Source organism: Oncorhynchus gorbuscha, linkage group LG21 (genome assembly GCF_021184085.1).
Source record: "Oncorhynchus gorbuscha isolate QuinsamMale2020 ecotype Even-year linkage group LG21, OgorEven_v1.0, whole genome shotgun sequence".
NCBI classification, from domain to species: Eukaryota; Metazoa; Chordata; class Actinopteri; order Salmoniformes; family Salmonidae; genus Oncorhynchus; species Oncorhynchus gorbuscha.
Window position 1 is genome coordinate 10,372,402 of NC_060193.1, and position 14,286 is coordinate 10,386,687.

The following is a 14,286-nucleotide window of genomic DNA, read 5'->3' on the forward strand; positions in this document are numbered from 1 at the left end:
TGCCCTGGCTGTGTGTGTCCTGGTACCCTCTCCTGGCCTGCCCTGGCTGTGTGTGTCCTGGTACCCTCTCCTGGCCTGCCCTGGCTGTGTGTGTCCTGGTACCCTCTCCTGGCCTGCCCTGGCTGTGTGTGGTACCCTCTCCTGGCCTGCCCTCTCCTGGCCTGCCCTGGCTGTGTGTGTCCTGGTACCCTCTCCTGGCCTGCCCTGGCTGTGTGTGTCCTGGTACCCTCTCCTGGCCTGCCCTGGCTGTGTGTGTCCTGGTACCCTCTCCTGGCCTGCCCTGGCTGTGTGTGTCCTGGTACCCTCTCCTGGCCTGCCCTGGCTGTGTGTGTCCTGGTACCCTCTCCTGGCCTGCCCTGGCTGTGTGTGTCCTGGTACCCTCTCCTGGCCTGCCCTGGCTGTGTGTGTCCTGGTACCCTCTCCTGGCCTGCCCTGGCTGTGTGTGTCCTGGTACCCTCTCCTGGCCTGCCCTGGCTGTGTGTGTCCTGGTACCCTCTCCTGGCCTGCCCTGGCTGTGTGTGTGTGTCCTGGTACCCTCTCCTGGCCTGCCCTGGCTGTGTGTGTCCTGGTACCCTCTCCTGGCCTGCCCTGGCTGTGTGTGTCCTGGTACCCTCTCCTGGCCTACCCTGGCTGTGTGTGTCCTGGTACCCTCTCCTGGCCTGCCCTGGCTGTGTGTCCTGGTACCCTCTCCTGGCCTGCCCTGGCTGTGTGTGTCCTGGTACCCTCTCCTGGCCTGCCCTGGCTGTGTGTGTGTGTCCTGGTACCCTCTCCTGGCCTGCCCTGGCTGTGTGTGTGTGTCCTGGTACCCTCTCCTGGCCTGCCCTGGCTGTGTGTGTGTGTCCTGGTACCCTCTCCTGGCCTGCCCTGGCTGTGTGTGTGTGTCCTGGTACCCTCTCCTGGCCTGCCCTGGCTGTGTGTGTGTGTCCTGGTACCCTCTCCTGGACTGCCCTGGCTGTGTGTGTGTGTCCTGGTACCCTCTCCTGGCCTGCCCTGGCTGTGTGTGTGTGTCCTGGTACCCTCTCCTGGCCTGCCCTGGCTGTGTGTGTCCTGGTACCCTCTCCTAGCCTGCCCTGGCTGTGTGTGTCCTGGTACCCTCTCCTGGCCTGCCCTGGCTGTGTGTGTCCTGGTACCCTCTCCTGGCCTGCCCTGGCTGTGTGTGTCCTGGTACCCTCTCCTGGACTGCCCTGGCTGTGTGTGTCCTGGTACCCTCTCCTGGCATGCCCTGGCTGTGTGTGTCCTGGTACCCTCTCCTGGACTGCCCTGGCTGTGTGTGTCCTGGTACCCTCTCCTGGCCTGCCCTGGCTGTGTGTGTCCTGGTACCCTCTCCTGGCCTGCCCTGGCTGTGTGTGTCCTGGTACCCTCTCCTGGCCTGCCCTGGCTGTGTGTGTCCTGGTACCCTCTCCTGGCATGCCCTGGCTGTGTGTGTCCTGGTACCCTCTCCTGGACTGCCCTGGCTGTGTGTGTCCTGGTACCCTCTCCTGGCCTGCCCTGGCTGTGTGTGTCCTGGTACCCTCTCCTGGCCTGCCCTGGCTGTGTGTGTGTGTCCTGGTACCCTCTCCTGGCCTGCCCTGGCTGTGTGTGTCCTGGTAGTTTCCACTAAGGACTGTCACTAATAAATGTTGGCTTATTACTGGCTTTTTGGGACAGACATAAAACTGGACACGCTAAGGCCTACTGTATAGGTCCACCTCTTGCCCTACACTAAACGCCAAACTATTTTCAATAGCATACCGGCTTGACCTTTGAATTCTGTGGTTTTGAAACAGAACAAAAATCACAAAACACTAAATGGAATGGAAAATGACTTTATTTCTTCTTTAAAAAATAATAAAAAATGTAAAAAAAAACAAAAGTAAAAGCCCATAATTGAATTATATTCTGAAACATGTGTTATGTATTATTTCCATGCTTAATAAAATCATTATATTTCTGCATAAATAAATAAACATTTACAAAGAGGGGGAAGAACGAGACGAATCAGAGACGAATCAGAGACGAAGGTGTCGTTCTCTGAATCATTGACGACCAATCAATCGATCAACAACTGATCAAACGGACAATTCATTAATGGCCTGTAGACATGCAGCCAATCGTCTTCCTTCCTTCTCCATACATGAAATCCCCCATTGGGTATTATATCATATTATATATATATATATGCCGCATAATGCAATTATCTCTCAGGTTCAGACAAATGTAACAAAAGAAAACAAAATAACATTATAGCAGATGTGTGTGTGTGTGTGTGTGTGTGTGTGTGTGTGTGTGTGTGTGTGTGTGTGTGTGTGTGTGTGTGTGTGTGTGTGTGTGTGTGTGTGTGTGTGTGTGTGTGTGTGTGTGTGTGTGCATCCCAAATGACAATCTCTTCCCTACTGTACATAGTTCACTAAGTAATGCACTCTATAGGGGACAGGCCATCATTTCGGATGTATATTACGTGTGTTTGTATGTACATAGTAAATCACCAGGCAGCAGTCAGAAGAGTAGTTCTCAACAACAACAAAAACATTTAGAAAAAATAATGTGCACAGGAACATCTTGGAACGAACATGAGGGAAGTTATGTTGTTTGTTTTTGTTTTTAACAAATAAAACAAATACATTTCAGGGATTTATCCAAATGTATCCATTCATAACCCCAAAAGCCTCCCCATTCCTTTGTGCGTTTCAGATTGACTGACACGTATCGGTCTCGTATGGAAAGGATCACACACACAGAGGCTGCTTCACTTACAGATAGTATCAAAAAGACCCATTTCAATAGGAGTCAAAGTAACATGGCATCTTTGGAAAAGTGGATCGGGCTACACCCTTCAGACCAATGCATTTTGAGAAGACAGGAATCAAGGAAAGACAATTGAGATTGGATAGGTCTGTTTAGGTTAGGGGTACCGGTTCTTGTAGCAGGTTAGGTTAAGAGTGCCTTTTCATGACAACACGGACACTTGAGCGAGTTGACAGGGTAGATCAGATTATGCTTTTAACTAGCCTGGAATCCAGGCTGATATGCTTACGTTTCAGTCTTGTTTCACCAGGCTAGCTTTTAAAGGTGTAGCGAGGACAAGACATCACCAGGCTAGCTTTCAAAGGTGTAGCGAGGACAAGACATCACCAGGCTAGCTTTTAAAGGTGTAGCAAGGACAAGACATCACCAGGCTAGCTTTTAAAGGTGTAGCGAGGACAAGACAAGACATCACCAGGCTAGCTTTTAAAGGTGTAGCGAGGACAAGACATCACCAGGCTAGCTTTTAAAGGTGTAGCGAGGACAAGACATCACCAGGCTAGCTTTTAAAGGTGTAGCGAGGACAAGACATCACCAGGCTAGCTTTTAAAGGTGTAGCGAGGACAAGACATCACCAGGCTAGCTTTTAAAGGTGTAGCAAGGACAAGACATCACCAGGCTAGCTTTTAAAGGTGTAGCAAGGACAACAAGACATCACCAGGCTAGCTTTTAAAGGTGTAGCAAGGACAAGACATCACCAGGCTAGCTTTTAAAGGTGTAGCAAGGACAAGACATCACCAGGCTAGCTTTTAAAGGTGTAGCGAGGACAAGACATCACCAGGCTAGCTTTTAAAGGTGTAGCAAGGACAACAAGACATCACGACCATGTATTCATTGAGGAGAGAAGACTCTCCACGCTGTCACTCTCTCTGCCCTTCCACCACTTTGAAACCAGCTCAAATTTACACAAAACACCTCCATTTACAGGCAGGACTTGTTTTATACATTGTTTTCTCTGCATGGAATCCCAAAAATAATAAGTAAACTGGAGAACACAAGACGTTATAAATTCAGGAGAGAAAAAAAATGTTTTGGGAGATTTCACTTTTTTTTTTTTTTAATGGCAAACAAAAAGTTGTATTCCAAATGGCACCAGTTTCCCTATATAGTGCACTACTTTAGACCAGAGCCCTGTTCCCTATATAGTGCACTACTTTATATTACAGCCCTGTTCCCTATATAGTGCACTACTTTAGACCAGAGCCCTGTTCCCTATATAGTGCACTACTTTAGACCAGAGCCCTGTTCCCTATATAGTGCACTACTTTAGACCAGAGCCCTGTTCCCTATATAGTGCACTACTTTAGACCAGAGCCATGTTCCCTATATAGTGCACTACTTTAGACCAGAGCCCCATGGCTTAGGGTTGATTCAAGATCCTAGAACTGCTACCCAGAGCTCCATGCCCACCAGATTCAGGGACTGTATGAACCCGGGGAGTACAGAGAAGGGCATCTATTTTGGGCCACAAAGATTGAGGGGAGCCCTTAACTTCCAAACCACCCCTCAACAACCCCCCCCCCCCCTTACATAGGTGCTGCTATAGCAAGGCTATCCTTTAGACAAAGAGACATTTCAGAAAGACTACAGGCCTCATCTTTCATAAGGATGACATATCACCCGTAGCCAGCTGATTGGCTATCGATGCATGTATATTCCAATCCAAGACAGTTCTAAAGTTTCCAGGATTGATGGACACTGGAGTGGGGACATGCCCACTCACAGCAGAAGCAGTGAAGGCCAATGACAGAGCCCAGAGAAACAGGAAGTTAGATGGGGATTCTAAAGCCGTATCTAAAGGAGAACGAAGAAGAGACAGCACCTTGGGGGTAATTCTAGAGCTGGGTCTACCTGACAGTATACAAGGAGGGGGATATTTTATAACTAATCTACCCAGCACTGGATGAGACCAGAGGAAGAATCTAGAGCTGTACGTACTAGACAGGCATTGGAGAGACCAGAGGAAGAATCTAGAGCTGTACATACTAGACAGGCATTGGAGAGACCAGAGGAAGAGAGTAACAGAGTTTCATAAAAGGTGTTATGTTAATATACATCATTATCATTTAGGTTTATGACGTCTAAGCAGGTGTTTGGAGAGGTTGGACTTGCGAGCAAAGCTGAGAAAGCAGTACATACTAGACAGCCATTGGAGACCAGAGAAAGAATCTAGAGCTGTACATACTAGACAGGCATTGGAGACCAGAGAAAGAATCTAGAACTGTACGTACATCAGGTGGCATAGTCATCATACACTTCAGCGCCAAGATATTAGCCTGGTCCCAGGTCTTTGAGCTTTAGCCTACTCCACGGTCAACATTTAGCATGGCAATTACATAAGAAGTTGGCAAGAGAGCACAGACCTGCTACCAAGATCCAGGAAACAGACCTGCTACCAAGATCCAGGAAACAGACCTGCTACCAAGATCCAGGAAACAGACCTGCTACCAAGATCCAGGAAACAGACCTGCTACCAAGATCCAGGAAACAGACCTGCTACCAAGATCCAGGAAACAGACCTGCTCCAGGAAACAGACCTGCCAAGATCCAGGAAACAGACCTGCTACCAAGATCCAGGAAACAGACCTGCTACCAAGATCCAGGAAACAGACCTGCTACCAAGATCCAGGAAACAGACCTGCTACCAAGATCCAGGAAACAGACCTGCTACCAAGATCCAGGAAACAGACCTGCTACCAAGATCCAGGAAACAGACCTGCTACCAAGATCCAGGAAACAGACCTGCTACCAAGATCCAGGAAACAGACCTGCTACCAAGATCCAGGAAACAGACCTGCTACCAAGATCCAGGAAACAGACCTGCTACCAAGATCCAGGAAACAGACCTGCTACCAAGATCCAGGAAACAGACCTGCTACCAAGATCCAGGAAACAGACCTGCTACCAAGATCCAGGAAACAGACCTGCTACCAAGATCCAGGAAACAGACCTGCTACCAAGATCCAGGAAACAGACCTGCTACCAAGATCCAGGAAACAGACCTGCTACCAAGATCCAGGAAACAGACCTGCTACCAAGATCCAGGAAACAGACCTGCTACCAAGATCCAGGAAACAGACCTGCTACCAAGATCCAGGAAACAGACCTGCAACCAAGATCCAGAAAAACAGACCTGCTTTCCAGGAAAAGACCTGCTACCCAGGAAACAATTTGCGAAAAGATGTTACCAAGACCAGGAAACAGACCTGTTTCACCTGAGCCCCAAGGAAACAGACCTGCTACCAAGATCCAGGAAACGGACAGAAAACAGCTCTGGGTGAGCAACACATGGCATGAGCAGAAAAACACACCAATGTGTTTTATGTACAGGGGTATTACGACGGTGGAAATTGTGGCAATTTGTCGAAAAGATGTTAACCCCTCACTTGTTTCACCTGAGCCCCAATAGTTACACTGACATCCTTTCATAAAGCAATCCGGGAACCAGAGTGTTATCAGACCAGTAGTGGCTTGTCCATTTTACACTCCATGTGTCCCAAAAAGTATTTAACAATAAAGTAACCCTTGGCAATAAGGTTCAGAACGATATAATAACAACCTTGACACACAGACTGTTCAGAACAGAGCAATTGACAGAGCATTGACAGAGCATTGACAGAGCATTGACAGAGCATTGACAGAGCATTGACAGAGCATTGACAGAGCATTGACAGAGCATTGACAGAGCATTGACAGAGCATTGACAGAGCATTGACAGAGCATTGACAGAGCATTGACAGAGCATTGACAGAGCATTGACAGAGCATTGACAGAGCATTGACAGAGCATTGACAGAGCATTGACAGAGCATTGACAGAGCATTGACAGAGCATTGACAGAGCATTGACAGAGCATTGACAGAGCATTGACAGAGCATTGACAGAGCATTGACAGAGCATTGACAGAGCATTGCTTTAAAACAATGCATAATGAGTAATGACATTATGATTTTAAAAAAAATATATAAAAAAATGACATTATTACCACCAGAATTATCCCAGAAAAATCTAACATTGTTCAGTGTGTGTTTCTGCGTGTGTATGTGTGTGTGTAACGTGCTACATGCATGTGTGTACATCTGTATGTACACGTTATTGCATGCCTGTGTGTGTGTGTGTGTGTGTGTGTGTGTGTGTGTGTGTGTGTGTGTGTGTGTGTGTGTGTGTGTGTGTGTGTGTGTGTGTGTGTGTGTGTGTGTGTGTGTGTGTGTGTGTGTGTGTGTGTGTGTGTGAGCATGAATCCGTCAAAATTCGAGGGCACAGCAGGATGAGGAAACTGTTTTTACAAGATACAGACGCAGTAGAGAGGAGGGGATAGAAACATTTTACACCAGGAATGTTCCCAAATGGCAACCTATTCTCTAAATACTGTAGGCCCCTACTTTTAACCAGGGCCCTTAGGGCAGTAGTGCAATTGATAGGGAACAGGGTGCCATTTCAGATGCGCTCAACAGTTCTCTAGCTCTTTCCATGGACAGAGAGAAATACATGAGAAGCAGCCGAGAGTTGGGAGGATGGTGAGGGTAGAGGGGTGTCCTTAATGTTTTCTACCCAGTCTGATGGTAGGATGATGGTGAGGGTAGAGGGGTGTCCTTAATGTTTTCTATCCAGTCTGATTGATGGTAGTCAATGTACACACGGGTCCTAAGTGTAATGAACCTATGACCTTTGACACCTGACCCCTTCACACTGTCTACTCTAAAAGACCTATCCATTTATAGGGGTTCCATATTATTATTATTATTTTTTGGGGGGGGGGGTGGGGTTGGGGGGTTGTTTGTTTGAGGGTGGGGACTGTTTCAGACAGAGAGGTAAGCCTTTATGATATCATAAACACTCTTCCTTGCTCTACCCTCCATCTCCCGGGTTCATCAGCCTCTTCTTCCCTCTTCCTCTCCTCTTGTATTTGGTGTTGGTTGGTTGGTTTTTCTGTCTGCCCCTCAGTCTTTCATTCATTCGTTTCCCTTTTCTTCGTTTGTCCGCTCTGTGTGTTTTATGCCATTATTTTTCGGCGCTCTGCTCCCCCAGATGAAATTACATGAACTGCATCTGAGACGGAGAGAAAGAAGAGGGAAAGAGGAAGGAAAGCCAGTCAGTGAGGGAAAATGGCAGAAAAGGACACTAAAACTGCAGGGGAAAATGGGTTTGTGAGTTGGGATGTACAATTGTAGGGCCGTAAAGGACTTTGGACTAAGGGTGTAGGTCAGGTAGGGTAACTCGAGTTCAGGGGTTGGGGCATAACAGTGTTGTAAGGGTCTGGGGGTCACCTGGGCTCCAGGCATGGGGGAGAAGGGGTTTGTGGGTCTGAGTACAGGCTGGTTGTACATCATGGGCTGGGGGGCCATCACCTGTACACCCCCCATCTGACCCATCTGAGGGACCTGGGGAAGAAAAAACATATCAAGCTTTTGTTTTGAATGGGTCAAGCCAGTGAGAGACAGGAAAGTTGGGGGACATGTTTAGCATCAGAAGGATGTGGGCCTTGCTAGGCCACAGCCATTCTTCTAGCAAAATACATAGCAGGTATTAATATGGTATGTGTGAACAGCACTCACCATTCCATACATAGGCACTTGCGGTGTGGTCATGGGGAAAGGCATAGGAGCTGGAGCCTGTATGGGAGGAGAGAGAGACCTGGTTAACAGAGCTGAGGGACAATTAAAGACCGGTCTAAACAGGTAAAACTGATGGGATGACCTCCACGGACACCACATTCGTCAACACAGGTAAACTACAGATAAACAGTTCAAATAAACTACAGGTAAATACAGTTCAAATAAATTGCTAATAAATACAGGCAAAATAACCTCAAATAAATAACTACAGGTAAACTAAACTACAGAAAACAACTACATGTAAATACAGGTCAAATAAACTATAAATAGATGCAGGTAAAATAAACAACTACAGGTAAACTATAAATAAATAGATACAACAAACTACAGGTATAATGATTTACAGGTAAACTATAGGTAAAATAAATAACTACAGGTAAACTAGAAATAAATAGATACAACAAACTACAGGTATAATGATTTACAGGTAAACTATAGGTAAAATAAATAACTACAGGTAAACTATAAATAAATAGATACAACAAACTACAGGTATAATGATTTACAGGTAAACTATAGGTAAAATAAATAACTACAGGTAAACTATAAATAAATAGATACAACAAACTACAGGTATAATGATTTACAGGTAAACTATAGGTAAAATAAATAACTACAGGTAAACTATAAATAAATAGATACAACAAACTACAGGTATAATGATTTACAGGTAAACTATAGGTAAAATAAATAACTACAGGTAAACTATAAATAAATATAGATACAACAAACTACAGGTATAATGATTTACAGGTAAACTATAGGTAAAATAAATAACTACAGGTAAACTATAAATAAATATAGATACAACAAACTACAGATAAAATGATTTACAGATTACCTGTCGTTATTTATTTAGTTTATTATAGTTATTATAGTTCAACTATAAATAAATGTAGGTACAACAAACTATAGATAAATACAGGCACAATAAACTACAGGTAAACAGGTCATCTAAACTACAGGTAAAGAGGTCATATAAACTACAGGTAAAGAGGTCATCTAAACTACAGGTAAAGAGGTCATCTAAACTACAGGTAAAGAGGTCATCTAAACTACAGGTAAAGAGGTCATCTAAACTACAGGTAAAGAGGTCATCTATCCATCGTATCCAAGATAATTGTGTTGTTTAGGTTTAGAGTGTGTAGTCTTAGAGTGATTATCTTAATTTACCGAGGTTAGCTAGCCAGCTATTTGTCGTCCTTAACGTAGGTGACTCTGCTAGCTAGCCAACAGCTAGCCAACGCTAGCCAACGTCTTCTGTATAGAACTCAACTACCCGGTCGCATTCACAGGTTGTATCACATTTTCACTTCATTTCATTACAGTACAACGGTTTGATTTGTTTGATCGTAGCTAGCTACTTAGCTAGCTACATAGCCGTCTTTGTATCAAAGATAATTGTGTAGTCTAGAGCGATTTTCTAGGTTCGCTAGCCATCTATTGTCGTTCTTTTAACGCAACGTAACGTAAACAACACTGCTAGCTAGCCTGCTAGCCCCGAATAGCAACACTGCAGAAACTATTACACTCAACGGAACGACTTGATTAGTGTAGTGTCAACAACGCACCCACTGCCAGCTGGCCTACTTCAGCAGTACTGTATCATTTTAATCATTTTAGTCAATAAGATTCTTGCTACGTAGCTTAACTTTCTGAACATTCGAGACGTGTAGTCCACTTGTCATTCCAATCTCCTTTGCATTAGCGTAGCCTCTTCTGTAGCCTGTCAACTATGTGTCTGTTTATCCCTGTTCTCTCCTCTCTGCACAGACCATACAAACGCTCCACACCGCGTGGCCGCGGCCACCCTACTCTGGTGGTCCCAGCGCGCACGACCCACGTGGAGTTCCAGGTCTCCGGTAGCCTCTGGAACTGCCAATCTGCGGTCAACAAGGCAGAGTTCATCTCAGCCTATGCCTCCCTCCAGTCCCTCGACTTCTTGGCACTGACGGAAACATGGATCACCACAGACAACACTGCTACTCCTACTGCTCTCTCTTCGTCCGCCCACGTGTTCTCGCACACCCCGAGAGCGTCTGGTCAGCGGGGTGGTGGCACCGGGATCCTCATCTCTCCCAAGTGGTCATTCTCTCTTTCTCCCCTTACCCATCTGTCTATCGCCTCCTTTGAATTCCATGCTGTCACAGTTACTAGCCCTTTCAAGCTTAACATCCTTATCATTTATCGCCCTCCAGGTTCCCTCGGAGAGTTCATCAATGAGCTTGATGCCTTGATAAGCTCCTTTCCTGAGGACGGCTCACCTCTCACAGTTCTGGGCGACTTTAACCTCCCCACGTCTACCTTTGACTCTTTCCTCTCTGCCTCCTTTCCACTCCTCTCCTCTTTTGACCTCACCCTCTCACCTTCCCCCCCTACTCACAAGGCAGGCAATACGCTCGACCTCATCTTTACTAGATGCTGTTCTTCCACTAACCTCACTGCAACTCCCCTCCAAGTCTCCGACCACTGCCTTGTATCCTTTTCCCTCTCGCTCTCATCCAACACCTCCCACACTGCCCCTACTCGGATGGTATCGCGCCGTCCCAACCTTCGCTCTCTCTCCCCCGCTACTCTCTCCTCTTCCATCCTATCATCTCTTCACTCCGCTCAAACCTTCTCCCACCTATCTCCTGATTCTGCCTCCTCAACCCTCCTCTCCTCCCTCTCTGCATCCCTTGACTCTCTATGTCCCCTATCCTCCAGGCCGGCTCGGTCCTCCCCTCCCGCTCCGTGGCTCGATGACTCATTGCGAGCTCACAGAACAGGGCTCCGGGCAGCCGAGCGGAAATGGAGGAAAACTCGCCTCCCTGCGGACCTGGCATCCTTTCACTCCCTCCTCTCTACATTTTCCTCCTCTGTCTCTGCTGCTAAAGCCACTTTCTACCACGCTAAATTCCAAGCATCTGCCTCTAACCCTAGGAAGCTCTTTGCCACCTTCTCCTCCCTCCTGAATCCTCCGCCCCCCCCCCTCCTCCCTCTCCGCAGATGACTTCGTCAACCATTTTGAAAAGAAGGTAGACGACATCCGATCCTCGTTTGCTAAGTCAAACGACACCGCTGGTTCTGCTCACACTGCCCTACCCTGTGCTCTGACCTCTTTCTCCCCTCTCTCTCCAGATGAAATCTCGCGTCTTGTGACGGCCGGCCGCCCAACAACCTGCCCGCTTGACCCTATCCCCTCCTCTCTTCTCCAGACCATTTCCGGAGACCTTCTCCCTTACCTCACCTCGCTCATCAACTCATCCCTGACCGTTGGCTACGTCCCTTCCGTCTTCAAGAGAGCGAGAGTTGCACCCCTTCTGAAAAAACCTACACTCGATCCCTCCGATGTCAACAATTACAGACCAGTATCCCTTCTTTCTTTTCTCTCCAAAACTCTTGAACGTGCCGTCCTTGGCCAGCTCTCCCGCTATCTCTCTCTGAATGACCTTCTTGATCCAAATCAGTCAGGTTTCAAGACTAGTCATTCAACTGAGACTGCTCTCCTCTGTATCACGGAGGCGCTCCGCACTGCTAAAGCTAACTCTCTCTCCTCTGCTCTCATCCTTCTAGATCTATCGGCTGCCTTCGATACTGTGAACCATCAGATCCTCCTCTCCACCCTCTCCGAGTTGGGCATCTCCGGCGCGGCCCACGCTTGGATTGCGTCCTACCTGACAGGTCGCTCCTACCAGGTGGCGTGGCGAGAATCTGTCTCCTCACCACGCGCTCTCACCACTGGTGTCCCCCAGGGCTCTGTTCTTGGCCCTCTCCTATTCTCGCTATACACCAAGTCACTTGGCTCTGTCATAACCTCACATGGTCTCTCTTATCATTGCTATGCAGACGACACACAATTAATCTTCTCCTTTCCCCCTTCTGATGACCAGGTGGCGAATCGCATCTCTGCATGTCTGGCAGACATATCAGTGTGGATGACGGATCACCATCTCAAGCTGAACCTCGGCAAGACGGAGCTGCTCTTCCTCCCGGGGAAGGACTGCCCGTTCCATGATCTCGCCATCACGGTCGACAACTCCATTGTGTCCTCCCAGAGCGCCAAGAACCTTGGCGTGATCCTGGACAACACCCTGTCGTTCTCAACTAACATCAAGGCGGTGGCCCGTTCCTGTAGGTTCATGCTCTACAACATCCGCAGAGTACGACCCTGCCTCACACAGGAAGCGGCGCAGGTCCTAATCCAGGCACTTGTCATCTCCCGTCTGGATTACTGCAACTCGCTGTTGGCTGGGCTCCCTGCCTGTGCCATTAAACCCCTTCAACTCATCCAGAACGCCGCAGCCCGTCTGGTGTTCAACCTTCCCAAGTTCTCTCACGTCACCCCGCTCCTCCGTTCTCTCCACTGGCTTCCAGTTGAAGCTCGCATCCGCTACAAGACCATGGTGCTTGCCTACGGAGCTGTGAGGGGAACGGCACCTCAGTACCTCCAGGCTCTGATCAGGCCCTACACCCAAACAAGGGCACTGCGTTCATCCACCTCTGGCCTGCTCGCCTCCCTACCACTGAGGAAGTACAGCTCCCGCTCAGCCCAGTCAAAACTGTTCGCTGCCCTGGCCCCCCAATGGTGGAACAAACTCCCTCACGACGCCAGGACAGCGGAGTCAATCACCACCTTCCGGAGACACCTGAAACCCCACCTCTTTAAGGAATACCTAGGATAGGTTAAGTAATCCCTCTCACCCCACCCCCCCTAAGTTTTAGATGCACTATTGTTAAGTGACTGTCCCACTGGATGTCATAAGGTGAATGCACCAATTTGTAAGTCGCTCTGGATAAGAGCGTCTGCTAAATGACTTAAATGTAAATGTAATCTAAACTACAGGTAAAGAGGTCATCTAAACTACGGGTAAAGAGGTCATCTAAACTACGGGTAAAGAGGTCATCTAAACTACGGGTAAAGAGGTCATCTAAACTACGGGTAAAGAGGTCATCTAAACTACGGGTAAAAGAGGTCATCTAAACTACGGGTAAAGAGGTCATCTAAACTACGGGTAAAGAGGTCATCTAAACTACGGGTAAAGAGGTCATCTAAACTACAGGTAAAGAGGTCATCTAAACTACAGGTAAAGAGGTCATCTAAACTACAGGTAAAGAGGTCATCTAAACTACAGGTAAAGAGGTCATCTAAACTACAGGCAAAGAGGTCATCTAAACTACAGGCAAAGAGGTCATCTAAACTACAGGCAAAGAGGTCATCTAAACTACAGGCAAAGAGGTCATCTAAACTACAGGCAAAGAGGTCATCTAAACTACAGGCAAAGAGGTCATCTAAACTACAGGTAAAGAGGTCATATAAACTACAGATAAATACAGGCACAATAAACTACGGGTAAAGAGGTCATATAAACTACAGGTAAAGAGGTCATATAAACTACAGGTAAAGAGGTCATATAAACTACAGGTAAAGAGGTCATATCTGTAGCTCAGTTGGTAGAGCATGGCGCTTGTAACGCCAGGGTAGTGGGTTCGATCCCCGGGACCACCCATACGTAGAATGTATGCACACATGACTGTAAGTCGCTTTGGATAAAAGCGTCTGCTAAATGGCATATATTATTATATTTATAAACTACAGGTAAAGAGGTCATCTAAACTACAGGTAAAGAGGTCATCTAAACTACAGGTAAAGAGGTCATCTAAACTACAGGTAAAGAGGTCATATAAACTACAGGTAAAGAGGTCATATAAACTACAGGTAAAGAGGTCATATAAACTACAGGTAAAGAGGTCATATAAACTACAGGTAAAGAGGTCATATAAACTACGGCTTTCTACTAGATATTAGAACATTGTTGCTATAACAACCTCCACTTTTCTGGGAAGGCCTTCTACTAGATGTTGGAACATTGTTGCTATAACAACCTCCACTCTTCTGGGAAGGCTTTCTA

The 14,286-nt window shown here is 47.1% G+C and overlaps 1 protein-coding gene across 9 annotated transcripts in view; it reads right to left on the minus strand.

Annotated features, from left to right (window-relative positions):
• Nucleotides 1–6,892: 6,892 nt before the first annotated feature.
• Nucleotides 6,893–14,286, minus strand: part of LOC124008833 (phosphatidylinositol-binding clathrin assembly protein-like) — a 92,906-nt gene continuing 85,512 nt past the window's right edge. For all 9 annotated transcript variants that reach the window (XM_046320411.1, XM_046320409.1, XM_046320414.1 and 6 more), the window contains 3 exons: nucleotides 8,336–8,392; nucleotides 8,048–8,161; nucleotides 6,893–7,829 (listed from right to left, as the gene is read on the minus strand). In XM_046320411.1, coding sequence (XP_046176367.1) covers nucleotides 7,815–7,829; nucleotides 8,048–8,161; nucleotides 8,336–8,392 — 186 coding nt within the window. In that variant the 3' untranslated portion in view covers nucleotides 6,893–7,814. The remainder of the gene's footprint in view (nucleotides 7,830–8,047; nucleotides 8,162–8,335; nucleotides 8,393–14,286) is intronic.